Consider the following 27,373-nt stretch of genomic DNA (forward strand, 5'->3'; position numbering starts at 1 on the left):
TCTTTTGTTATTAATAAATAATAACAAAACCCCACTCATTCCCGGGGAGGGGGGGGGGGAGGAGAAACACTCTGTACTAAGGATTTTTTCATACCTACAATTCGAACTCGAAACATTTGGTTAAGGGAGGAGCATCGCCCTCCGTTGCACCACATCCTTTGGTGATCTAAAGTTATTCGTTTTAAGTTAGGGTTATGTTTATCCAAAAATTCGTGAAAATAGCACGGGCTAGCCAGTTTTCGGACTGGTAATTGAAAAATAACCATTATTTGCTGCAACACGGAAAGTTCTAGTATAATATACTGGAGATTGATGCACCTTTGTATGAACTTCCAGCATATTATGCTGGAACTCCAACACACGAAAAGTTCCAGCATAATATACTGGAGATTGGAGCATCTATGTATGAACTTCTAGCATATTATGCTGGACTAGTATATTATACTGCAACTCCACTATATTATATTGGAACTCCAGTATATTATGCTGGAACTCCAGTATATTATGTTGGAATATTATTTGGATTTTGAATAGTGTTTTCCTTCAGATTTATCTTTACATGAAAAGTGGCTAAATTTCGATTACTTTTGAAACTGTTATTATTTTTAAATTATCACATGTAAATCTTGCTATTTTTGAATTTACAAATTGATGACTAAATTTTAAATAGTTTTTAAAAAGCGGCTATGCTTTAAACGTGCCAGAACAACTACAAGCCCTTATGTGGTGTCATTTCTTGCAACACAGAGAGAATAAAGCTCTGAGATTATCAAGATAAGAGACAAAAGACCATCAACAAGATGGCGTGTGGGACTCTCAGAAGCATTTTCCTGACGGAACCATGGAGGCCTCTTTCCCGGAAATCAACTGGGGCATTTTTTCATACCCAGAAATGCTTCAAAACCAATTTAATAAGCTGTGGCTGTAAACTCATCAACTATAAAAGAAGTCAGTATCTGAAGTGCTCTAACAATAAAAGCCCATTGGCATCTGAGGGTGGTCCTGACCAAGGTCCTCCTCAAGAAGCTGTCCTTAAGGCCATCTCAGGTCCACCCAAATTCTAACTTTTTTCTTTTAATTTAGTAATACAGGATAGATGTTTAACTTACGTTGAATTTATTTTTGAATCTATTAGAAGTGTCCAAGAGTGAAGGGAGGGTTGGACAAACTACGAATGTCATAATTGGAGGCACAGTGCAGGATGATGCTACTAATGAGTGGCTTGCTCTCGATAAGAAGGTGCGTTTTCCTACATGGATACAACCCTTTCTTCATTTCCGCAATATTGATAATTGATTTTTTTTACTTGACAGGTGAATTCTTACCCCACTGAAAGAGGATTTACAGCTATTGGTACTGGAGGTGATGATTTTGTGCAGGCTATGGTTGTTGCTGTTGAATCAGTGATACAACAGCCCATCTCTGAGGTAAGTGAAAATGATAATACACTAGTTTTGCACCTATTTAGATTTGGATGACTATATTACTTAGACTTGGGAAATTTTGGGGATTACATGACTAGCCTGAGTTGGTATTTTGTCTTCCAAAGTTTAAATTTGTTGATGGCAGGATTTTCTTTTTCCAGTGTATGGCGATGATAACCCATTGGGACATGCTATTTGGTAATAATTGAAATCAAGTTAATGAACTAGCTAGAACTGTGTGGATAAGTAGCAACTTAGCTATGTTCGATCCCTGCTGCAGACAAAAGCATGGTATTTAAATGAGAAGAGCAGAGAGGACCCACTATCACCGAGTTCCAAATCTTGCACCACTAGCCTCGGGGATTTCTCGGTTATTAAAAAAAATATTAGTGTAAGTAACTCTTAGTAGCTAGACTAAACTGATGAAAATTTTGATGGTCTATGATAGAATTCTGCTTTCTAATATAATTAAAGCTGCTGAAATTTGAAAAACGAATAACCCAGAGAAATGAACCATGAAATTATGAACTTTTGAGTTTCTTCAACTTAGCCAAGACAACCAACCCACTCCCTTAAACTAAATACAAAATGTCAAGCGTCCTTCACTAATTCCCGAGGCAAACTTTGAAGAATCAAGGCTGGATTACTTTATCTAAAATCCCACCAAAGATCGTGATGCCATCTAATACGCCGGTTTGGCGATCAGCAGTTACAACTACCAAATATTCAGTAACAATAAAAAAAACGACAACAATATTCTAAATTAGGTTTATGCCAACAATAACAACAACAACATACCCAGTGTAATCTCACAAGTGGGGTCTGGGGAGGATAGAGTGTACGCAGTCCTTACCCCTACCTGTAATAAATCCTATACTGAAGTAAATGTACAGAACAACATACAACCCCCAGAAGGCCAGAACTAGTGTCACCGAGTACATGAGCTCTATTGAGTCCTAAATATAAAGGTTTCAAGTAAATACAATACTGTTTGAATCAAGTAACAGTAATAAAGATAAGGAAGGTAACTCCAAGGCCTGCGAACGGATATGCAGCACTACCTCAAGTCTCCAATGTCCACAGCTAAGCACCTCTATAAACTCCGCTAGTACCAATATCTGAATCTGCATAAGAAGTGCAGAAATGTAGCATGTGTATAACCGACCCAATGTACTCAGTAAGTATCGAGCCTAACCTCAACGAAGTAGTAACGAGGCTAAGACATGACACTTACTTTGTAAACCGATGCAAGTAATAAACAGAAAGCAAAACAAGAGAAAAGGTGAATAGTAATAAAAGGGATCAAATAAGAGAACTAATAAACAAATTTTACGGATATAACAGCATAAAGCATAACCTTATGAACCAATTCCACAAGGGAGAAGTAATATATAAAAAATAAGTACAAGATATTCATATCCATTGCGGCGAGCAAGCCGATCCCATGAAAATACAATTCCAGAGTGCAACCCGATTCAATGGCCATATCGGTGCGTCGTGCAAGCCGACCCATCCATACCAAGCATATGTGTGTCAACGACAAGCATAGTAGAATGCATAGCATAGTAGAATGCATAGATATAGATATGGGCAGATGAGTAAACATATTACACTACGGAAGTGATAAGCATGACTAAGGTGCAATAGGCAACCAACATATCAAAAGACATCTCTCATGTCCTACAACAAGGCCTAAACATGGTCACTAACGTCTGAATTATCGGGTGGTCCCACAACCCATTATAGCATAAGCGAATAATACATTGAAGCGAACAAAAGCATGAATAAGATTATCTCTACCCAAGCATGCTATAACCTTGGCATACATATTTACGCTCGTCACCACGCATATACATCACCGCTAACACACTAAGCACACACATAGCACATAAGGCCATTTACAAATAGTTTCTCTTGAGTCGAGGTCAACCAAGATACTTGCCTCTTTCTGGAATGAGTTCAACAATTCAATACCGCTTTTTCTTTAGAATTCACCTCCAACCGTCTCAATCTAGCCATATGATACTCAATAATGTCAAGTAAAGTCAGAAAAACCAATTCGAAACAATAAAATTCAATCTTTAATCTATTCTAAAAAGTCAACAAATATCAACCCGAGCTCACATGGTCAAAACCTGAGTCTAGGACTAGATCCTGTTAACCCATAACCCCACGACAACAACAACTACAACAAACCCAATGTAATCCCACTAGTGGTGTCTTAGAGGGTAGTGTGTACATAGATCTTACCCCTACCTTTAAGAAAGCAGAGAGGTTGAAACCGGTAGACCCTCGGCTCAGGGAAAATAAAAAGGAGCAACAACAAGCAAACCAATCAGAAAGCTGAAGTGAAAATACAAGACTAACACTAAGTAATGCAATCAAAAAACGAAGCAAAAGAAACAACAAATAATAACATAAATCTAGAATAAGAAAATACAAGTCTAATGCACTAAGGCTACTGGTACAAGCAAGGACAATGCTCGGCTACCTAACACTCTACCTTAATTCTCAACCACCACACCTTTCTATCAACGATCATGTCCTCAGTAAGCTGGAGCATCACCATGTCTTGCCACTTCTACCCAATACTTCTCTAGCCTACCTCTACCTCTCCTTAGGCCCTCCAAGACCAACCTCTTATATCTCCTCACTGGGGCATCTCTGCCTCTACTCTTCACATACCCGAACCATCTAAGTTTCGTTTCCCGCTTCTTGTCCTCCACAGAGGCCACACCTACCTTGTCCCAAATAGCTTTATTTCTAATACTATCTAACCTGGCAATGCACGCACATCAATCTCAACATCCTCATTCCAGCCACCTTCATCCTCTGGACATGGAGGATCTTGACTGGCAACACTCAGTCCCATACAACATAGTCGGTCTGACCACCGTTCTATAGAACTTACCTTTAAGTTTTGGTGGCACATTCTTATCACACAAAATGCCAGAAGCGAGCATCCATTTCATCCACCCCGTTCCAATACGATGTGTGACATCCACGTCAATCTGCCTATTCCCTTGTATAACTGACCCAAGATACTTGAAACTCTCTCATATGGATGACTTGTGGATCAAGCCTCATGTCTTCGTCTACTTCCTGAGTCCCACAACTGAACTTGCACTCCAAGTATTCTATCTTTGTCCTGCTCAACTTAAAACCTTTAGACACCGGGTTCTGTCTCCAAACCTCTAACCTCTCGTTAACACCGCCTCACATCTCGTCAATCAGTACAATGTCATCTACAAATAACATGCACCACGACACCTCCTTGTGAATATGGCGCATTAGTGCGTTGATCGCTAGGGCAAAAAGAAATGGGCTGACAGCGGATCCTTGGTGCAACACATCATAACTGGAAGTGTTCCGAGTCCCCTCCCACTGTCCTCACCTGACTCTTAGCTCTATCATACATGTCCTTAATAGCAATAATGTATGCAACACTTCTAACCTCCAAACATCTCCACAGAACTTCCCTTAGCACTTTATCGTAAGCCTTTTCTAAGTCAACGAACACCATATGTAAATCCTTCTTCCTCTCCCCATTCTGCTCCATTAATCTCCTAACAAGGTGAAAACCCATAACCCTACGAGCCCAAATATGTGATTAGATTCCAAATTCGAGTCAAAATTGGTACTCAAAACCTCAAAATACACTCTCTTAAGTTGTAGAGAAAACCCCCAAATTTTACTTTAAAATTTTATATTCTAGGCGTAGAAATCCATGGGGAATCAAGATATATGATCAAAATCAAGTGGAAATTACTTACCCCTAAGAGTAGTGAAATCCCTCTTCAAAATCTCTTCTCCTTCTCCAAAACTCAAAAATGGTAAAAAAATGAGCTAAGTTCCGAAATTTGGACTTAAAATACCCCTGCCAGCATTACCCTCGCGATCCCGGTCACAACCTACGTGATCGCGATGCACAAACGTCCACTGCCTGACCTCCCTCTTACGTGGACAGAGTCGCGCGATCACGAAACTTCACTTGACACACCTACGTGATCGCAGATGCAACCACGCGATAACGAAGCACTCGCCCCTAGTCGTCAGGCTGCTCTATGCGATCACCAGAGACTCCAGGCGACCACAATGCTCACTCAGCCAACACTTCGCGATCGTCGACCTCTTCCATGCGATCACGAAGAACAAATCCTCATCTGCCAAACTTCTTCTATACGAACACGACCTAATCCCCGCGTTCACGATTCACATGAACACCAGCAAAACCAACAATCTTAAGCATGCTGCGGATGGTCCGAAACTCACCCGAGCCCCTCGGGACCCCGTCCAAATATTCCAATAAGTTGATTAACATTAATCAAACCTATCCAAGGCCTCAAAACACATACAGAATCATCACATCTAAGAATCGAATGCCAAACCACACATTGAACTCTCTTAAGGTCACAAGCTCCTAAACTTCCAACCAAGTGTCCGATTTATACATAGATACCTCGGATCTCCACCAATTTTTACATACAAGTTCTGTTAATCTGCACAAATCTATCCATAGTCCCCGTAACACCAATCGAAATCCGATAACATCAAAGTCAACTATTGGTCAAACCTATGAACTCCAAAGATCCTTCAAAATGCCAACTTTCGACAATGATGTCAACTCCTCCTAGGAACCTCCAAAACCAAACCTGAACATACACCCAAGTCTAAAATCATCATACGAACCTATTGGAACCTTCATTCTGATATCGTTTACCTAAAAGTCAAACCTTGGTCATCTCTTACAACTTAAGGCTTTCAATATGGAACTAAGTGTTCCAACCACTCCTGAACCCCACGAAAATCAAACCACCAATCCCTGAAGTCATATAACATCAAATGGACCTACATGAAGCAACAAATAGGGCATCAGGATTCTAGAACTCAAAACGACCGGTGGAGTCGTTACAATTACTGTCATAGGTTAAACCTGAGTGGAGTATGAACCATCTTTGCCTTGTCTTTGGAAATATAGCTATCATTCTTTTCTGCAGTATGAGCTCTTCCATTCTTTCGCAAACGAAAGAAAGAAAAAAAGGAATTGTTGCTATGGTTGTCCTCTGACATGGGAGCGGATACTACAACTAACTAGATGAAGGTAAATAAAGGAAGATCCAGCTGCAAGCCTGCAGGTTTACGCATAGTATCTTGGTCCTTGAGCTCAATCTCGTTGGTTCACTTGCAGTGCTGCTACAATTGACATTTTTTCTTGGTATATCTTTATCACAATATTAAATGATTGTGGAGTAGAGATGCTTAGATGTTCCTAGCTATCAGAATAATTCGTGGATGTAAAAGCAATAAAAGGTTTTGGTATGGATTGGTGATACAAGTTCTGTGACTAGCGTCCAAATCCACTCATCTGTCCAGGCCTACACACGAGAGAGTCAACCACGAAAGTTTCAGAATAGTTAATGTTTTCGGTCAAACCTAATCGATATTAATTACTCCCTCCGTTCCAGTTTATGTAAACCTATTTCCTTTTTGGTCCGTTCCAAAAAGAATGACTCCTTTCTAAATTTGGAAACAATTTAGTTTAAACTTCCAATTCTACCCTTTAATGAGAAGCTTTTATAACCACACAAATACTCTGGATCCCTTTTTGATTTGTTTAGGACCACAAATTCAAAAAGTCTTCATTTTTTCTTAAACTTCGTGGCCAATCAAACAAGTACACATAAATTGGAACGAAGGGAGTATATAGATATGCAGGTGCAAAGAGGATAGAAGTGTAAACTAAGGAAGAGGATGAGACTCATACATTCCTTTAACTATAGTTTTTGATGCATTAAGCTAAGGTGATAATCCAAAAGGACAAAGGAAATAGATTGCAGAGAAAATGTTTTTGTTAATTGAGATGTGATTGAATGAACCAAAGTAGAATCCTTGATGCACAGGATGAAGACTGCATCATGTAAGCGAATAGATTACTACGCTGGCCTATGCTAGCTGCCTAGCAACTGGATGACGATGACGACTCGATTGTCCTTGAACCCCTTTCTTTTTAATTAAGTAGAGAATAGTAGAAGAAAGGGGATCACATACTGAAAAAGAGATTAATCTCTTTTAAGCTCCATTAGCTAACAACATAGAGAACTCTAAGGCAATTGAAATTCAAACGCAATGGTTTGAAGGCATTTAAACTCGAAGCAGAAATGCATTAAGCAACTCACATGAAGGTGAGAGAAATAAAAAAGCACAAAATTGAAGCAAGAACTGAGCTGATGAAAAAGCATTGGTAGTTGCTTGAACCTAAACAGGCTAAACTGTTGAGATTCAGAGAGTGATAAATAGTTGGAATGATGCGAAAGGCTTGGACCTAACAAAAGCACAAAATCGAAGGAAGAACTGAGCTGATGAAAAAAGCATTGGTAGTTCCTTGAACCTAAATAGGCTAAACTGTTGAGATTCAGCGAGTGGTAAATAGTCAGAATGATGCGAAAGGCTTGGATGATCTCGGTGGAATGATTGCTTTCAAAATAAATTCGTATGAGATGGTTCACGCGCTGGCGCATGTGAAACAAGGAGGTTGAGATGGCACGTAGGCTGTGCACCTACATCTTCCTGTGAGGAGCCATTGCTTACAGTGCTTGGGCATCCAATCTGAGTGGTTTGTGTTGTTCGGAGATTGCTAGATAGTGATGAATCGAAGAATCCTCCTTCGGACCATCTTTGCTTCTTTCTTGAAAATATTTTTTTAATAGAAAAAGAATAACTGTAATCAAAATAGGGACTCAACATCCTAGTATGTGAAGAAATAAGGAAGAAACTTTTGGTGGCATTTATCCATGTTGTAAAATAGGAAAATATTTCATGATTACAAGCATGTACTCAGCCCAATAGATATGTAACCATCCTAATTGATTCTTAACAGATATTCTTAAGGGTGGTCAACTTAGTTCGGCTACATTAGCTTCTTTTATGGAAAATTTTAAAATTGAGGGCTTGAAGAGCTCTCTAATATACTAGTTTCCGACTGTCCGAGCAAGTACATTGCTGTTCCTCGAGGTCAAAATGCTAAACTTTAGTGACCTTCCCCTGCTAGTGGATGATTTTATATGTAGTGTAAGGCTGGTAAGCTCCAAAGCATCAAGTATGCTGCCAATTGGGTGCTCTTATATATCAGCTCTTCTCAGGAAGATTGTAAACCCAAGGGCTTGCCAGTTTCTGACTATCAGAACAATTCTGCTTTTCCTTGAGGTCCATACGCTAACCTTTAGGCAGTAACCTTTCATTGTTAGCAGAGCATTAAATGTGTTGTAACCTACTATCCTCCGGTACCTTGTGTAAGCTTAAACTTGTCAGCTTTTGTATATTAGCTCTTATTAGGAAAATTTAAGAAGGGCTAGCCAGTTTTTGACCGTCCAAGCAAGTATCTGCTTTTTATTGGGTCCATATGCTAACCGTTAAGATGAGACCTTCTGCTGCCAGCAGTTCATTGTTGTCACTACCCAAAACCGCCTCTGATCGTGATGGCACCTAACCAATTTGCTAGGCAAGCTAATTATTGCAACAAGATAACGAATTACGAAATAATACAAGTCTAAAAGCAAAATATCATAAATAAAGACTGCACCAATACAATCAATCCCCCAGAACTGGTAATACAGAGTGATGAGCTCTACAACAGGAGTACAAGTCTGGTAATATAAAAATATTGTCTGAATAATAACAACAGTAACAAAAATGGGAAGAGATGCAAAGGACTGCAATCGGAATGCAATACCTCGTCTCTCAGCAGCTCAACAATTATCCAGTACAACTCTCAGCTAGGTCCCCCACCTAGATCTGCACAATTAAGTGCAGAGTGTAGTATGAGTACAACTAACCTCATGTACTTAGTAAGTATCATGACTAAACTCGGAGAGATAATAGCAAAAATCACCAATGATACTCACGTGATAAATCTGTACAATTCATGATATGTACAAATACGCAGTAATAACAGTGTTGTGAAGAGCGTGAAGCGAGGAAAAGCGACAACCCCCATTTCACGAAAAGCAAGAAGCGAGAAGCGAAGCGCTTGCTTTTTTTAAGTGAAGCGGAATTTTAAAAATAAATTAAAATAAATACTGCATAGATAACACATGTAATTGTAAGCAAATGTTCAATACTTCAATTAAAAAACTAAAGAGTAGCATCAATTAAAGCACAAAATGAGCATCCTATTCTTCTACAAGATTGTCAAATTCTTGTATTCCACTATCATTATTATATTGCTCGTCATCTTCTTCATCAACTAGGGACAAAGTAGATTCTTGTATTCCACTATCATTATTATATTGCTCGTCATCTTCTTCATCAACTAGGGACAAGTAGCTGCCTGTTTTCCCTTTCTCTGTGAACTTGAAGTTGAGGTACTCCCCCTCAAACCATAAATCCTCTCCCCAATTCCACGCGCCTCCGCAACATCACTCCAAGCGAAATCAGAAGTATCCTCAAATACTTCTTCATCTGCATGATCTTCAGGGACTCCAGTTAGCCATTCATTAGCATCATCGATGTTGTCCAAACTAATTGGATCAATTACATTGCGAGCGTTGTAACGACGCCTCAATGTTCTATTGTACTTAATGAAGACTAGATCATTGAGACGCTTCAAGGTTAGTTTGTTCCTCTTTTTGGTATGAATCTGCAAATAATAAGTAATTAGTAAGATTAGGACAATTGAGATATAATTTAATTATCTCAATATACTAAATCTTTCTTATTAGTTCTTACATGCTCAAACACGCTCCAATTCCTTTCACACCCGGATGAGCTACATGTTAGACTTAGATGGCAAACTTTTGTAAATCTGGAGTGGAATGACCATATTGCTTCCACCATGCAACTGTAGAAGTAGAACAAATTTTCAAAACATAATATTGATAAAGAAATAACTTATTAACTATAAAACAACATATAAGCACTCGCTCACTTGGTGACTTCGTCTTTCTGTGTCTAATGGCCATGTTTTTTCCAAAAAGTTGCTGAGCATTCCTATAAATACTAAATTGCTCTGTGATTTTATCTTGCATGGATTCTTCAGGTATCAACTTCTTAATACATTCATAGTATCCATTCCACAAAGGTTCATCTCCTAGAATCCTCTCTTCATTGTCATAAAACAGTTCCGGGTTCAAAACAAGTCCAGCTGCATGCAAAGGGCTATGAAGCTTACTATCCCACCTTTTATCTATGATCTCAAAGACTCTTTTGTATTTTCTTTTATCACTAAAAGAGGCTTGAATAGCCTCCTTTGCCCTATCAATTGCTTCGTACAGGTAGCCCATTGGTGGCCGTTGCCCCCATCCACCAAACGAAGCACTTTAACTAAAGGACCACCAATCTTCAATGCATGAACCACATTGTTCCAGAATGAAGGAGAAAGTATAATATCTGCAGATTCTCTCCCTCGAGCTTCCCTTCCATAGGCACTGCTAGTGTACTCATCTGAAACAAACAACTTTTTCAACTTGCTTTTTTACTCATACATCCTAGCCAAAGTCAAGAAAGCAGTAGCAAATCTTGTCTTTGCAGGTTTCACCAAGCTTTTTTGTTTAGTGAATCTCTTCATCATGTTCAATAACAAAGGCCTTTGAACAATATAGGAATGCACTCTAATTGCTTGATTAAAGACAGTACTGAAGGGTCTTTCCTTGAAAATATCACCGAAGATCAAATTAACAGAATGTGCTGCACACAGAGTCCAATAGATATGCGGGTAGCAAGCAGACATCATATCACCAACTTTAACATTTTCACTGGCATTGTCCGTGACAACTTGAACAACATTTTCTGCCCCAATAGAGTCTATTGTACTCTTGAACAAGGAGTACATTTTGGTTGAATCAGTCGAAGAGTCGCTTGCATCAACGGACTCAAGAAACAGGCTTCCCTTAGGAGAATTCACCAAGATATTAATGATCATTTTTCCATTTCTCGCCGTCCACTTATCCATCATAATGGAACAACCAAACTTGTTCCATTCTACTTTGTGCTCCTCCACGATTTTGTTCACCTCTGCCACCTCTTTTTTTAGATATGACCCTCTAACTTCATAATAAGTTGAAGGTTTCATTCCTGGGCCATATTGGCCTACGACCTCAATAAAAGCAGCAAAAGTGTCAGTATAATTAACACAATTAAAAGGAAGACCTGCATCATACATCCACCGGGCAAAAAAGGTAACTGCATGGTCCCTCAAAATCGCTTTGGCATCAACTTGAGGATTACCACTTTTTCCTCCCTTATCTCCAGATATTTGCGGGAAGTAACAATCCATAGGACCTTTGGTCTTGCCAGTAGATCCACAACTAGAAGACATTGGTGGAAGCATCCTTCCCCGCTTTTATGATTTTGGTGGAAGCGACGAAGCATCGTCACCTTCTTCTGTTTCATCATCATCATCAAGATTATAAAGTTCTTGTTCATGAATCATTTGAGTCTTTAACTCTTTCTTTTTTTGAAGGCATGCTTTCAATTCTTCCTTCACATGCCCCGGAACTTTAGGACAAGATGTGACATTTGGATCACCACTGATTAGATGCGCTTTTTGACGATAGATTCCTCCATTTGTAATTTTATCACAAAAAAGACATCTAATGGCCATCTTGTTGGTCTTGTTAACTCTTGCAGAGTAAGCCCAAGTCGGGTCTTTCCTATCTTCTTTTGGTGCCATTAAAAGAACAACTACATAACACATAAGAAAGACAATAAGAATTAAGAATAAAAGATATAATAATTGGGCAGAAACGGGGCAGAATTTTTCTGAAAAAATTCGCCAGCATTTCGGCGCTTTTTGGACGTTTAGAAAGAAAAAGAAAAAGAAGAGGAAGAAGAAGAAGAATGAAAATAAGAAGTGCAGAACATACCTGTTGAAAGTTGCTGTTGTATTGTTGAAGAAGAAGAAGAAGAACCCTAGTTTGAAGAAGAGAAATCGCTGCTGCTGAAGAAGTCGAAGAAGTCCAGAGAACTAAAACAGAACCAAGTTTTTAATTAAATAGGGCTTTGGGTCTTTTAAATCAAAAAGCGTCCGCTTCGCTCGCTTCTTCTCGCTTCACCGCTTCTCGCTTTTTACAGAGAAGCGGTCGCTTATGCATACCAGAGCTGCTTTTAACGATAGAAGCGCTGACCCTTTCGCTCCACTTCGCTTCTCGCTTAAAGCGAGGAGGCGCTCGCTTTTCTTATCACTGAGTAATAATAACAGAATCTACACATGAATGCAGATAAAGCTAACGGTGCACATAGAGAAGATATGTACTAGTTTCATAATAGAATAACGGTCCAACATATAGAGAAGATATGCAATAATGGGCATGTTAAGTCACACCGAGAGAGACATATAAATAAGATATGTATTGTGTATCATTTCATCGACAGAAACAACATATAGAGAATATTTGTTTAAAGAGGCATGTATACAAGTACAAAGCTAGCATATAGAGGAGATATGCAGTAAAAGTCATGTATACACCTAAGGATTTGCATATAGAGAAGATACATAAAAACCTAACACTGATAAGTTTTCCACAACCGCGTGTACGTTATCAAGAAGAAACATGAGAGGACGACCCTAGGGGAATGGATCCTTATCCACACACTGCCATAAACAGAACATCCGCACGGACAACTCACGTGCCATAAACAGAACATCCACACGGACAACTCATGTGCCACAGTCATAACATCGGTACGGACATGTCACGTGCCATAGTCAACTCAACCTGCATGGACAACTCACGTGCTGTCAAACCAATCCATAACACAAAAAGTATATACAAGAATACATGTATATACAACAACAACAACCTAGTAAAATCCTACTACTGGGGTCTGGGGAGGGTAGTGTGTATGCAGACCTTACCCCTACCCCGAAGGAGTAGAGAGGCTATTTTCGAAAGACCCTCGGCTCAAGAAAACAAAAAGACAAAGGAGACAATATTAGTATCAACAAAGAAATCATATGAAAAACAGGAACAACATGAAATTCAAAAAAAGATGCAAAGCAAAAGCAATAGCTAGTAAACAGTTCATGCGCTGAAAAGTAAAATAGTAAGACACAACATTGCCACTAACTATCTTAGACAAAAACCCTACCAGACTGGTCTCGCAGTGGTATAAAGTAAGGAAAGACTCAAACTACCGTCTAACCTACAACCCTAATACTCGACCTCCACATCTCCCTATCCAATGTCATGTCCTCGGAAATCTGAAGCCTCGTCATATCCTGCCTGATCACCTCTCTCCAGTACTTCTTAGGCCGCCCTCTATCACTTCTCGTGCCCTCCACAACCAGCTGCTCACATCTCCTTACCGGCGCATCTGGGCTTTTCCTCTGAACATTCCCGAACCATCTGAGTCTCGCTTCTCGCATCTTGTCATCAATGGGAGCCACATGCACCTTCTCCCGAATATCATCATTCCTAATCTTATCCATCCTAGTGTGCCCGCACATCCACCTCAACATCCTCATCTCTGCTACTTTCATCTTCTGGATATGTAAGTTCTTTACGGGCAACACTTAGCCCCATACATCATGGCCGGTCTAACAACCGCTTTATAGAACTTATCTTTGAGTAACGGTGGCACTCTCTTATCACACAAGACTCCAGATGCTAACCTCCACTCATCCATCCTACACCAATACAATGTGTAACATCCTCATCGATCTCCCCTCCCCCGGATAACCGACCCAAGGTACTTGAAGCTGCCTCTACTTGGGATGACCTGTGATTCAAGCCTCGCATCCACGTCCACTTCCCCCGGCTCAGTGCTTGCTGAACTTACACTCCAGGTATTCCGCTCAGCTTGAAACCCTTAGACTCAAGAGCCTGTCTCCAAACTTCCCGCCTATCGTTAACACCGGCTCGTGCCTTTTCTTTGTAGGCGCTTCAAGGTTAGTCGATTCCTTTTCTTTGTATGAATCTACAAAAAAGATGTGTCAACTAATTAGTAGGAGTTTGGACAATTGAGATATAATTTACTTTATCTCAAAACACGAAATAATTCTTTTTATTTCTCACGTGTTCAAAAACACTCCAGTTCCTTTCACATCCGGATGAGCTACAGGTTAAGCTTAGAACTTTGATGGAGAAAGCCTTTAACTCCGTAGTCTCTACACCATATTGGTCCCACCATTCAACTATAGAAGTCAAAAAAATGTACAAGAGTTAATAAGTATAAAAAATACATTGAAGTTAGAGCTATAAAATATAGAAGCACTTGGTCACCTGGCGACTTCGTCGTTCTTTGTTTAATAGCAAGTCGGAGCTTAAAAAGTCCTTCAGCTGCCTTGTAAGTAGCAAGCTGATCTACTATCTTTTCTTGCAAGTCTTCATCTGGGGTCAACTTGATAACAACCTGATGGAATCCTGTCCACACTTCTTTAGCCAATGAATTCTTCTCATGCTGCTCATAAAAGAGTGATGGGTTCAGAATAAGTCCAGCTGCATGCAAGTTGCTCATCCCATCTTGCATCAATGACCTGAAAGACCTTTGCATATTTCTGCTCATCACTGAATGATGCTTGAATAGCCTACTTGGCCCTATCCATAGCTTCATAGAGATAGCCCATTGGTGGTTTTTGCTCCCCATCCACCAAACGGAGTACTTTAACCAAAGGGCCACCAATTTTAAGAGCATGAAGGACATTATTCCAAAAAGAATAAGAAAGAATAATGCGTGCAACCTCTTTCCCCGCACTTTCCTTTGCAAATTTACTCTTGCTCCATTCCTCTGAAGTGACCATCTTTCTCAAATTGTCTTTTTGACAGTGGATACTATGCAAAGTCAAGAAAGCAGTGGCGAACCTTGTCTTGCCCGGTTTCACCAAATTTTTTTGCATGGTGAATCTTCTCATCATATTCAATAACAAGGGTCGCTGAGAAATATAAGAATGTAACCTAACGCCCTGGCCAAAAACTGTAGAGAAGGGTTTTTCCTTGAAAATGTCCCCGAACATCAAGTTGATACAATGAGCCGCACATGGAGTCCAATAGACATTCTTGTACGCTCACTGACCACATCATGCCACCCACTTTCTTATTTTCACTTGCATTATCAGTGACCACTTGAACAACTTTGCTTGGACCAATCTTTTCGATGGTGTTCTGAAACAAGGTGAACATTTTGATGTAGTCAGTGGATGAGTCGCTAGCATCAATGGACTCAAGAAACAAACTTCCCCGGGGAGAATTCACCAGCACATTAATAATCATTTTCCCCGTTCTTGCCGTCTACTTATCCATCATAATGGAGCAGCCGTACTTGTTCCACACAACTTTATGCTCCTCAACAATTTTATTAGTCTCCTCCACTTCCTTATTTAGATAAGGACCTCTTATTTCATGTTAAGTGGGAGGCTTCATTCCAGGCCCGTATTGACCAACGGCCTCAATAAAGTCTCCAAAAGTGTCATAGTTGACACAACTGAAGGGGAGCCCAACATCATAGACCCATCGTGCAAAAGCTCTAACTGCACGATCCGTCAAAATGTCTTTATCAATTTTTTGTACATCTTTTCCACCGCCCTTTGCTCCCGGCTTCTTTGAGAAGTAGCAATCTATAGGACCTTTAGTCGATGATCCATGGCTTGACCCATCTCTTCCCCGTTTTGTTGGAAGTGACAATTCTTCAATATCATCATCATCATCATCAAGATTGGTCACCATTGGTTGATGAACCATTTGATTTTTTTGCTCCTTCTTCTTCTCAACAAAATTCTTTATTTCTTCCCTCACCTCCGGTGGACATTTCGGACAACTTGTGACGTTTCTATCGCCACCAATTTGATGGTATTTAAAGCGATAAATTCCACCCGTTGTAATCTTGTTGCAAAACTTGCATACAACATTTGTATTCTTCTCATTAACTCTCTTGCCATATCGTCAAGCCGGGTCTTTCTCTTTCGAACTTTGAGACATTTTACTATCCCTATTAAGATATAAGAAAAAACATAATCAATAAACTGAAAATACATATAATATATATAATAATTAAATATATAAACTGAAATATACATTTAAAAAATCACATAAACTAAAAATAATACATATATATAATTAATTTTATATGCTGAAATATAATAATAATTTAATTTTATATGCTGAAATATAATAATAAATGAAATACATATAATAATTAAATATATATGATGAAATATACACAAACGAAAAGGAAAAAGAAAGAAAAATGGTTCCTTAACCTTACTCTGTTCTGGACTGTAGAAACAGAGAGAGAGAAAGAAGAAGAAGAAGAAGAATGAAAAAAAACGTGAAGAACTGAAGAAGAAAGGAGAAGAAAGAAAAAGGAAAAAAACGAGAAGAACTGAAGAAGAAAGAGAAGAAATTACCTGGTCGAGCCGCGAGAAGAATTGAAGAAGGGCTTCGAGGTCGACTGGTCGAGAACTCGAGCGACTGAAGAAGAAGAAGATGGAACCCTAGCTTTTGTTTTTGTTCGAGCCTCTGTTTTTTGTCGAAGAAGCTGTTCGTGAAGGGGATTGTCGATTTAGGGTCTGTTTTGTCTCAGACCCAAAGTTTTTTTTAAAAAAAAAGGCCCCATGCGTTTTTTTCACAAAAGCGATCGCTTCATCACTTTCTCCGCTGCCTCGCTTCATCGCGTTTTCCAGTGAAGCGTGCGCTTCTACAGATCGAGTCGCTCGTCGCTTCGCGCTTTAAGCGACAAAGCACGCGCTTTTCAAAACACTGGGCTCGCGACTCATCAATCAGAACAATGGATTGATCAAATAGCATAATAACGTGTATGCATGTGCGAAGTGTACAAATACTGCTCAAATTAGGCGTTTACGCTGTAGTACCAAGATTTAGAGAATAATAACAAAACAAGGGGGAATAATGAAGATAACCAAGAGAATTACGATAAAATCTGCAGCCTTAGACTTTTACTAAGAAGGTATGCCTGATTATTGGGCTTCAACGGCTCACTCGGCCTATTACCAAATCAAAGGCCTTTGTCTTAGATTAATTTATAAGCTTCTGGTAATCACTTGCAGTGAGTAATCATTTCCTCTGTGATTTGTTATTATTTCTACACGGTGTAAGGATCAACCACTATATTTAGAAAAGTAAAGAACAAGAGAGGGTTTTAGAAGGTAAACATTTTTTATTTCACACTGGATAAATCCAGGGAGAGAATTCGATGATCCTCCTAAGCTCTAAAGGTCTCCTTTTATAGGTGAAGGAGATAACTCCATAAAAGTAATACAATCCATGACCTTATTGCTTACTTCAGAGAGCAATAATGGTCGATAAGGACTGACAAAGACTTAAAGTAAAAGACTCAATAATACAACTCAATAATACAGCTGTGACCTCATTTCTTACATTGAAGAGCAATAAGGACTGACAAAGAAATACAAGGGGCGGGGTCCCTATGGCTATGCCTCTCAATTATTTCACAAGACTCCAAAAAACTTTAAAAGCTGAAGATGACTTAAAGTAAAACCACCAAAAAGTTATAAAGTAAAAGTAGCTTTAGGCTAATAATTCATAAAGAGATGAGATAAGAAATCTTCTTGCTTAGATGTAGACTTCAGTAGACCCACCAGATGTCCATGATGGTGTGGATGGTTTTGTGGTGTATCCTTCTTCAATCCATGTCCACCCGTCTTCGCCATGAAGACACTTGTACCTATTTTTATTTATTTGCCTTCGCTTTTCTGACCTTTCCACTTGTTTTTCTTTTCTTTTTGGAGAATCTTCTTTTTCCTTTTCAAAACATTCTGTAGCTTTTATGCGGGCCATCATTTATGCTTCTTCAGAATTGGTTCTGTGAGCTTGTGCTAAAGGCAGAGTATCAATTTTTATACTTGGATGTTAACAAAGATGATGCAGAAGGCATGACTGCAGAACCCATCCTTGAAAGTAGGCCAGAAATCACACCACCAAGGATGGTGGGTACGGGATTTCATACTTTCACTTTGGATGATCTTCCCATCCAAAAATGGCCAGAAAGAATCCAAGATTTTTATACTTGGATGTTAACAAAGCAGTTGGTCGAAAGAGAACCTTTTATAATCTTGTCAGAATTCACAGCAAGATTATCTGGAGCACTCCGTGAATGGTGGGCATTGGTTGGAACGACAGATACGAATAATTTCCTTACTTCCCAAAATCTTTCTTGGAATATAGGAATAATTTATTCTTATGTCTGTGGAGAACAAAGAAGATCTAAGAAAACAGATCTTTGAAATAAAGTGTCAATCCTATGACAGAAAAAGATTGATCATCATCTCCAAAAGATGATCAAGTTATTCTATCATATTGGCGGAGACATTTCTCTGAAACAAGCTTTCATCTCTTCACTCGCACCAATACTATCTGAAAGAATCTCAACCTTATTAAAGGAGCGTGGTACATCTGCTACTGCCATGAATGTTGGTGACATAAGGCAAGCTGTTTTTTATGTGCTAGATGACCTTTGCAGCAAAAGGCAATTCTTCAACCAAATGAAGAAGATGTCTCGAGATTTGAACAAGGCAGGCAGCAAAGCTGATCTCATCACAAAGGACAAAGGTTGCACATATTGCAACACACACAGAAGAAGGAAGTTTAAACGATTCAAACTTCCTCGACACAAAGAAAGGGAGGGACGTATGTTCAGAAAAAGAAAGAAATATTTCAGGCAGAGCAAAACAAACAGGTTTGTAAGAACAAAGCCTAATTCATGTTTCACATGCGGGAAAATAGGTCACTTTGCAAAGAACTGTCCTCGAAACAGAAAATCCATCAGGTTAATCTCCGAAATCCAAAAATACATAGGTGTTGAGATTGACGATGATTTAGAATCAGTATTTTCACTGGAGGAAGAGCCAAGTGAAGATACTCTGTTTTCACTAGAAATCTATGAAGAATATGGAAATCATATGTACCATATTTCTCATATTGATGGGCCAGAAGCTGATGCAACAGACGATGCTACTGTAAATCAATCAGATTCGGAAGAAGGAATTTTCAGTATCACCACAGTTCCTCAAACAGAGGTAAAAGTGTGTCCTATGAAATGGGATAAACCTATCTCCGTAATAGCCTTCTATGATACCGGAGCAGCATACTCGATCATGGATCCGTCCATACTCCCAGAAGAATGTTGGATACCCCATTTCAGAAACTTTGGAACAGCATCCCAAGGAGTCTTGACAACAACTGTTAAAACAAGACACCCATTCACAATTGAATTCTTTCCGGGACTCAAAATCAGGTCAAACATCCTTGGATCCGATATTCCTGGAAAAGATTTGATCGTTGCCTTTGATCTATACAGTAAACTCAAGAACAAACTTCTAGTTGGAGCTGACGGGATCAGATTCAAAACTAGTTCAATGAATATGGCAACATCTCCGGACTATTCCAAGTCACTGAAGATGACCAACTCATGCAGATTGGTGAGCAAATCAAGCAACAACTCTGTGCAGAATCTCATATAGACTTCCTCAAAAGGTGTGGCACTCCTCTATGGAAAAAATGAAGAATTCTACATCAATCTGCCATTCAAGAAGAATGAGAACATCAACCCCACAAGGGCAAGGCATTCTGGAATGATCTAAGAACATTTGAAACTGCAATAAGGAATGTGAAGAACTACTCAACTTTGGCTTAATTGAACTAACAGACTCACAGTGGGCATGTGATGTCAACAAAAGATCAGAACAGATCAGAGGAAAGCTGAGAGTGGTAATCAATTATCAACCTCTAAACTACTTTCTGCAAGATGATAAGTTTCCCATTCCAAATAAGCTTACCTTATTTTCACACCTCGCCAAAGCCAAGATATTTTCCAAGTTTGACCTAAAATCAGGTTTCTGGCAACTCGGAGTTCATCCAGATGAAAGATCAAAAATCGGGTTTTGCATACTGGACCACCACTTCCAATGGAAAGTAATGTTTTTTGGTTTAAAGACAGCACAATCCTTATTCCAGAAAGCCATGATCAAAATATTCCAACCTATTCTTAACTCAGCGTTGGTTGATATTGATGATATTCTCTTATTCAGTAATTCCATTGAAGAACATTTCAAATTACTTAATTAGTTCATAGAATTGGTTAAAAAATTTGGTATTATGCTATCAGCAAAAAAAAAAAATGATTCTTGCACAGGAAAAGATTGAGTTCTTGGGAATGAAATTCACCCAAGGTTCTTTCAGTCCAGGCCCCCATATATTAAGAGAGCTTCTCAAATTTCCAGATACAAGTCTCTCAGCCAAGCAGATCTAGCAATTCTTAGGGATTGTCAATTATGTTCGAGATTTTATTCAAGAAGTCTCTAAATATATTACTCCTCTTAGAAATATGTTGAAGAAAAAACCACCAGCTTGGGGCAAGGAACAAGATGATGCGGTCAAACAGCTGAAACACGTATCTCAGCAACCCAAAAAACTCCACATCCCAGACGGGAAGAAGGTGTTGCAAACAGATGCAAGTGATCAATACTGGAGTGCAACACTATTAGAGGAACATGAAGGAAAGCGAAAAAGTTGTGGATATGCGAGTGAAAAATTCAAAGATGCTGAACACTACCATTCCACCTTCAAAGAAATTCTTGCTGTCAAAATGGGAATAAAGAAGTTCAATTTCTTTCTGATCCATACAGAATTTCTCGTTGAAATGGACATGAAGGCATTTCCACAGATGATATAGATCAATCCAAAGATCATCCCCAATTCTCAAATTCTCAGATGGGCTCAATGGTTTTTACCATACAAGTTCGAGGTCAAGCATCTAAAGGGCAAAGACAATATTCTTGCCGATTTCTTATCTAGACCCCGTGAATTTTCTCAAAGGTTCAAGAAGAAGGTACCACCAAAAGTCTTTATGTACCAGGGCAGAACGAGATCTAGTTCAAAAACTTCAAAATCCAGCACAAGTACAAAAGCAAATCACCAAGGTTCTAGCTCGAGTCAGCAATCCTCCATTAACATTCCAGAAAATCCCCCAGAAATATAGGATTTATCATATCCTTGGGATACATCAGTCTGAGACTCCTTGAAAGAAGGACCCATTATGAGCTAGAAGTTTTCAGAAAGTATGGAGGCTCCATACTAAAGCCATTTGGAGTAAATCCAGAGTATCCATTTGCCCATATCTTTGTGGCAAATCCCCAAGAATTCTCGGAAGAATTATTATGGATGTTCTGGTATTTACTAAATCATTATCACATTCTTATGGAGTTTAAAAGCGGCAAATTCAGGAAATTCCACCGGCTGAATCCCTGAATACAAAAATTCTTATTATGGTTCAACAATCATAATTATTGGATTTCGCTATTCAAAAACATTCCTGGCTTAAAGAAATATGTTACTATGTGGTTCCACATGGTCATATTCATCAAGAAAAGTCTTTTCCTCTACCACATTTGAGCATACTAAAATGGAATAGAGTTTCTATTCTTGACAACGATGAAGAATACTCTGTGCTACAACGCTTTATCTTTCAGGAAAACAAATGTATTCCTAAAGAGATATGGCCAGGACCATTAGCCAGTTGGAATTATTCTACTACATGCATGGGTCGTCCTCTCATTATCAGTGGATTAAAGATGCAATGAAGGAGTACCATGAGAATGATGTGATATGGAACCAAGATGCCCAAGATCCTTATTCCGCTGACTCAAAAATTGAGTTAAGCCAATATGAAATTGATACTGTGCCTTTAGCACAAGCTCACAGAACCAGTTCTGAAGAAGCAGAAATGATGGCCCGCATAAAAGCTACAGAATGTTTTGAAAAGGCAAAAAAAGATTCTCCAAAAAGAAAAGGAAAACTAGTGGAAAGGTCAAAAAAGTGAAGGCAGAAAAACAGGTACAAGTGCCTTCATGGCGAAGACTGGTGGATCGTGGATTGAAGAAGGATACACCACAAAACCATCAACACCATCATGGACATCTGGTGGGTCTACCGAAGTCTACATCTAAGCAAGAAGATTTCTTATCATTAAGAAGTCTCGTTTCTTTATGAATTATTAGCCTAAAGCTACTTTTATTTTATGACTTTTTGGTGGCTTTACTTTAAGTCATCTTTAGCTTTTAAAGTTTTTTGGAGTCTTGTGAAATAATTGAGAGGCATAGGGACCCCACCCCTTGTCTTTCTTTATCAGTCCTTATTGCTCTTCAATGTAAGCAATGAGGTCACAACTGTATTATTGAGTCTTTTACTTTTAAGTTTTTGTCAGTCCTTAACGACCATTATTGCTCTCTGAAGTAAGCAATAAGGTCATGGATTGTATTACTTTTATGGAGTCATCTCCTTCACCTATAAATGGAAACCTTTAGAGCTCAGGAAGATCATCGAATTCTCTCCCTGTAAAGTATCCAGTGTGAAATAAAAAATGTTTGTCTTCTAAAACCCTCTCTTGTTCTTTACTTTTCTAAATATGATGGTTGATCCTTACACTGTGTAAAAATAATAACAAATCATAGAGGAAATGATTACTCACTATGAGTGATTACCAGAAGCTTATGAATTAATCTAAGACAAAGGCCTTTGATTTGGTTATAGGCTGAGTGAGCCGTTGAAGCCCAGTAATCAGGCATACCTTCTTAGTGAAATTCTAAGGCTGCAAGTTTTCTCGTAATTTTCCTGTTGACACTTCATTTCAAAGATCAGTTTTCTTAGATCTTCTTTGTTGTGACTTTGACTTCCACAGAAATAAGAATGAATTATTCCTATGTTTCAAGAAAGATCTTGGGAAGTAAGGAAATTATTCTTATCTGTCATGCGGCAAAGCTGATCTCATCACAAAGGACAAAGGTTGCACAGCTTGCAACACACACAAAAGAAGGAAGTTTAAACGATTCAAACTTCCTCGACACAGGAAAGGGAGGGACGCATGTTCAGAAAAAGAAAGAAATATTTCAGGCAACGCAAAACAAACAGGTTTGCAAGAACAAAGCCTAATTCATGTTTCACATGCGGGAAAATAGGTCACTTTGCAAAGAACTGTCCCCAAAACGGAAAATCCATCAGGTTAATCTCCGAAATCCAAAAATACATAAGTGTTGAGATTGACGATGATTTAAAGCAAACCTACGCATGATATTTAGCATGATTTACGAGGTTAAGTAGTCATACGATCATATAAAGCATGATATCAAGAATTACAATATCCGAAACAAGGCATAACATAGCCCAAGAACTACCCCCGAACATGGATAAACCCCGGTGCACGCACATAGGTTCAAACCCTCACATGTACGCCACCCTCAATATGTAGCAAACATCAATAACTCAAGCAACTAGCGCTTCAACCAAATTTTGGCAAGATACTTACCTCAAAACGAGCCAAGTCAATACTCCAAAAATGCCTTCTCACGCGAAACGACCTTCGAACGGCTCGAATCTAGTCAAATAACGCACTACAGGGTCAAATAATGCTATATGAAACAATAATGGAATATAAAGGCTCAATTTTTAATCAAATACACAAAGTCAACCCGGGTCCGCATCCCAAAACCTAACAAATTCGAATTACTCATTTCAATATGAGTCCAAATATACAAGTTTCACCAAAATCCAACTTCGAATCGGGGTTCAAATTTCAAATAATCTCTCCATAATCTAGCACAAAACCCCAGTTTTTCTCCTTTCAAATCCATATTCCAAGTGCACAAAACAATAGGGAATCAAGGTTTAACATCAAAATCAAGTAGAATTTACTTACCCTCCAAAGTGTGGTGAAAATCCCTCCAAAAGTCGCCTCTAGCCGAGCTCCAAATCTCCAAATAATGAAGAATGAGCAAAACCCTCGAATTATAACACTGTCCAGCGATTTTCGTGTTTGCAAAGAATTCTGTAGCTTCTGCGGTCCAAAGCTCGCATCTGCAAGCTCACTTAAGTTCCCGACCCATTGCACCTGCGCAACAATTTCCGCTTCTACGGAATCACACCTGCGCCAAAGACCTCGTAGATGCACCATCACTTCTGCGCACTTCTTTTGCACATGTGGAATCCCCGCTTCCAGCCAGGCTCCATATTTGCGGTCTCCCTATCGCTTCTGCGAACTCGCAACTGCGCACCATACCTTGCAGGTGCGAAACACCAGCACCAGAACTGCCAATAAACCTCAAAATGATCTTAAACCCATCTAAAACACACCTGAGCCCCCGGGACCCCGTCCAATTCATACCAACAAGTCCTAATACATCATCCAAACCTATTCTGGACAGAAGGATTATCAAGAAGGGAAATGATGTTGCTGTTCAGGTTCTGGTGCAGACAAGAGCGGTTGCTCTTATGGTAAGCAACCTTCACTTCCAACCAAGAGGTTGTGAGTTCAAGTCTCCCCAAGAGCAAGGTGGGAAGTTCTTGGAGGGAAGGATGCCGAGGGTCTATTTGGAAACAACCTCTCTACCCCACTACCCTCCCAGACCCCACTAAGTGGGATTATACTGGGTTGTTGTTGTTCAGGTTCTGGTGCATTGCCTGGGAGGATTATAATTTCCTCAAGTCCCAATTTCCTAATTTTGAACCTTGAGGACAAGGTTCTCAAAATGGAGGATGGAATGTCATGATTCGAGCTATTGGAGAAGAGTCTGTTTTGTTCTTTCATAATTATTTGAATTCCAGTCTGGTCCCTTAAGTTGTTAAGCAGTAATTTTCGTTATTTATTTTTCAGTCCGTGTAATTTCTGTTGTAGGGGAATTGCGAAACACGTCTTAATTAGGAGAAGGTTAGTACTAGAATGCATGGATCCTATGCTGAATTGTACAGCTATTTAGTTGTATTGTAACGGGTATTTTGGAGATGAATGAAATCACAATTATCTTTCCCCTAAATTTCTTCTATCTTCTCTCTCCTTCTTTCTTCTCCCTCACCTGTTCTCTCTTTCTGGAATTAAATCACAATTATCTTTCCCCTAAATTTCTTCTATCTTCTCTCTCCTTTCTTCTCCCTCACCAGTTCTCTCTTTCTGGAATTATCTTCAGGATTTGAGCTCGAAACCTGCTTGAATCGTGAAAACTTCACATAGAATCTTGATATAGTAACTTCCAATTTCTATACAATTGTATTTCCTTAAAAAAGAAAAGAGTGAAAAAGTACAAAGGAATAAGATAAATGAAGATGCATTCATAGAAACAAAGGTACATGTGTATGGAGAGGATATGAGGACTTGGTTAAAAAAATGTAGGTTTGCAGCTCTATATCATGGAAATCTGAAATTATTGACTTCTAAACACCATAGTGGCAAGTGCAAAATGCACTATTCTATTCATGCACGCGTCTTTTATTTAAACAGCAGAAAGATCAAATATTGTGTGTATATCAAATACTATGGGATCATTTGGTTTGAAGACAAGTTATGCTGAGATTAGTTATACTGAGATTATTTTTTATTGACTGTTTAGTATGTTGTATTAATCCTGAGATTGTCAATTTTACTGCTTTATCCTTGGATAACTATTCCATCTCGTACGAGTATCTGGATACTGTTTTTACTTATGAGATAACTTATCCGAGGATTAGTAACTACAAGGATAAGGTAGTACTAAATTTTATTCCCAAGATCATTTTTGTTTATCTATCGTACCAAACCACCCCCTATGTGTATGCATACTCGTGTGTGCGCTGTTGTGTGTGTGTGTGAATTGATCCAAAATTTGAGATGTTTCTGCTTTTCTATGCAGGGCAAGGTGAGGCAGAAGTTATCTTCAGGGGGAAAATATGTATCAGTGAACATTGGGCCAATTCAAGTTGTTTCTAGTGAGCAGGTATATCAATTGCACCTTAAATGCGACAATCTACTCCATCGTTTTCATTATAATGACATGCAATTTCATTGCACTCTCCAGGTTCAAGCTGTATACAACGCCATGAGAAAAGATGACAGGATGAAATACTTTTTGTAAATGACTTTCTTCTGTAACCTTTGTATAGAATTGAATTACCTAGGCATTATGATGATTCACGCTTTTCCTTTCACCTTTTTTTCCCCTTAATATGTCCTAGTATTTATTATTGTAATTAAATGTTCTTTGATTAATTACGAAATAATTTTAGCCTTAAATTGAGTAGAATCTTTAAAAGATCATGAGATTTATATAGTTGTCGGACTCTTTAGTCAATAGTGATCTCTGCTTCTTAGCAGGGCTGACAGGAAGTATCCTTTCGTTTCATGACTTGGATTATGTTTCTAAATGGCAGCATCAAAACTCTCGTGTAATTTATTTTTCTTTTTCCCTTATTATTGAAGACGTCATACTGAGATACAACCAAAACAATTATACCTCAATTTCAAGTAAGTTGAAAAGGTGAGATGCTAGAACAAATTTTCAGGTAGGTAAAAATACATGGCCATAACCTTGCTTGACTCGTCATAAGATTTTGACCGTAGTATTAATATCTACTGCGCCTCACCTGTATTTATATCCTTATGGTTATCACTAGAATCAGTGTAAGAATGTTCCACAGTGGTTAAAGGATTGTATTGTTATCTTCTTATATAATCTTGGGCAACTCATCTCATGAGCTAATTTTCAGGGTTAATTAGATCTAAGGCCTATTTTCCTGATATGGGCTTCAAAGCCAGATTCACCCTATTCTCGATATATATGACATTGGCATCATGTAATATGGTCCGCTCTTCAGATGTCCTATCTTGGCGTGCAGAGGGAAGGAAGGGTTTTAGAATGTCTCACATTGTCTGACGAAATGAGTTGTATTCATGGGCGAAGCCATAATTTGAAGTTTGTGGGTTCAGTATTCTAGTCTTCTTAAGTTATTGGGTTCTAAACAAATAATTTATACATATTAAATAATTTTTTAAAGATAAATACAAAGTTTGGACCGAAACTACTGAATTTTGCCGAACCCGTAACTTGGTTTATGGCTCCGCCCCTGTTGTATCCTTATATGGTTTTGTACAATTTTAATTTCAAGATCCAGTTTGTGGGGTTGAGCTAGCTCAAAGGTTTGATTTCTAAGCAATTGTTGCTTGGGGCTTCAGAGTGTCTT

At 38.8% G+C, this 27,373-nt stretch overlaps 1 protein-coding gene across 3 annotated transcripts; it reads left to right on the forward strand.

Moving 5' to 3' along the window:
* The first annotated feature begins 702 nt into the window (after positions 1-702).
* Positions 703-26,341, forward strand: LOC104226787 (uncharacterized). 3 transcript variants are annotated; one of them, XM_070165016.1, is made up of 5 exons: positions 703-1,047; positions 1,136-1,239; positions 1,314-1,427; positions 26,047-26,130; positions 26,212-26,341. In XM_070165016.1, exons 1-5 carry the CDS (start codon positions 801-803, stop codon positions 26,266-26,268), a joined length of 606 nt encoding a protein of 201 aa, XP_070021117.1. In that variant the 5' UTR covers positions 703-800; the 3' UTR covers positions 26,269-26,341. The 3 variants fall into 3 exon arrangements, with proteins under 3 accessions (XP_070021117.1, XP_070021118.1, XP_009777176.1); XM_070165017.1 differs by having other exon boundaries at positions 733-1,047; positions 1,139-1,239; XM_009778874.2 differs by lacking the exons at positions 26,047-26,130; positions 26,212-26,341 and adding exons at positions 1,586-1,622; positions 1,705-1,742 and having other exon boundaries at positions 733-1,047.
* The last annotated feature ends 1,032 nt before the right edge of the window (positions 26,342-27,373 follow it).

Source organism: Nicotiana sylvestris, chromosome 12 (assembly GCF_000393655.2).
Source record: "Nicotiana sylvestris chromosome 12, ASM39365v2, whole genome shotgun sequence".
In the NCBI taxonomy this organism is placed as follows: domain Eukaryota; kingdom Viridiplantae; phylum Streptophyta; class Magnoliopsida; order Solanales; family Solanaceae; genus Nicotiana; species Nicotiana sylvestris.

What these genes read in the sequence shown, in the direction of transcription:
- LOC104226787 (XM_070165016.1), top strand. Translation starts at nt 801, where the DNA reads ATGGCGTGTGGGACTCTCAGAAGCATTTTCCTGACGGAACCATGGAGG. An exon ending in TGTCCTTAAGGCCATCTCAG is followed by an intron (nt 1,048 to 1,135) that starts GTCCACCCAAAT and finishes TGAATCTATTAG; the next exon opens with AAGTGTCCAAGAGTGAAGGG. An exon ending in TACAACAGCCCATCTCTGAG is followed by an intron (nt 1,428 to 26,046) that starts GTAAGTGAAAAT and finishes TTTTCTATGCAG; the next exon opens with GGCAAGGTGAGGCAGAAGTT.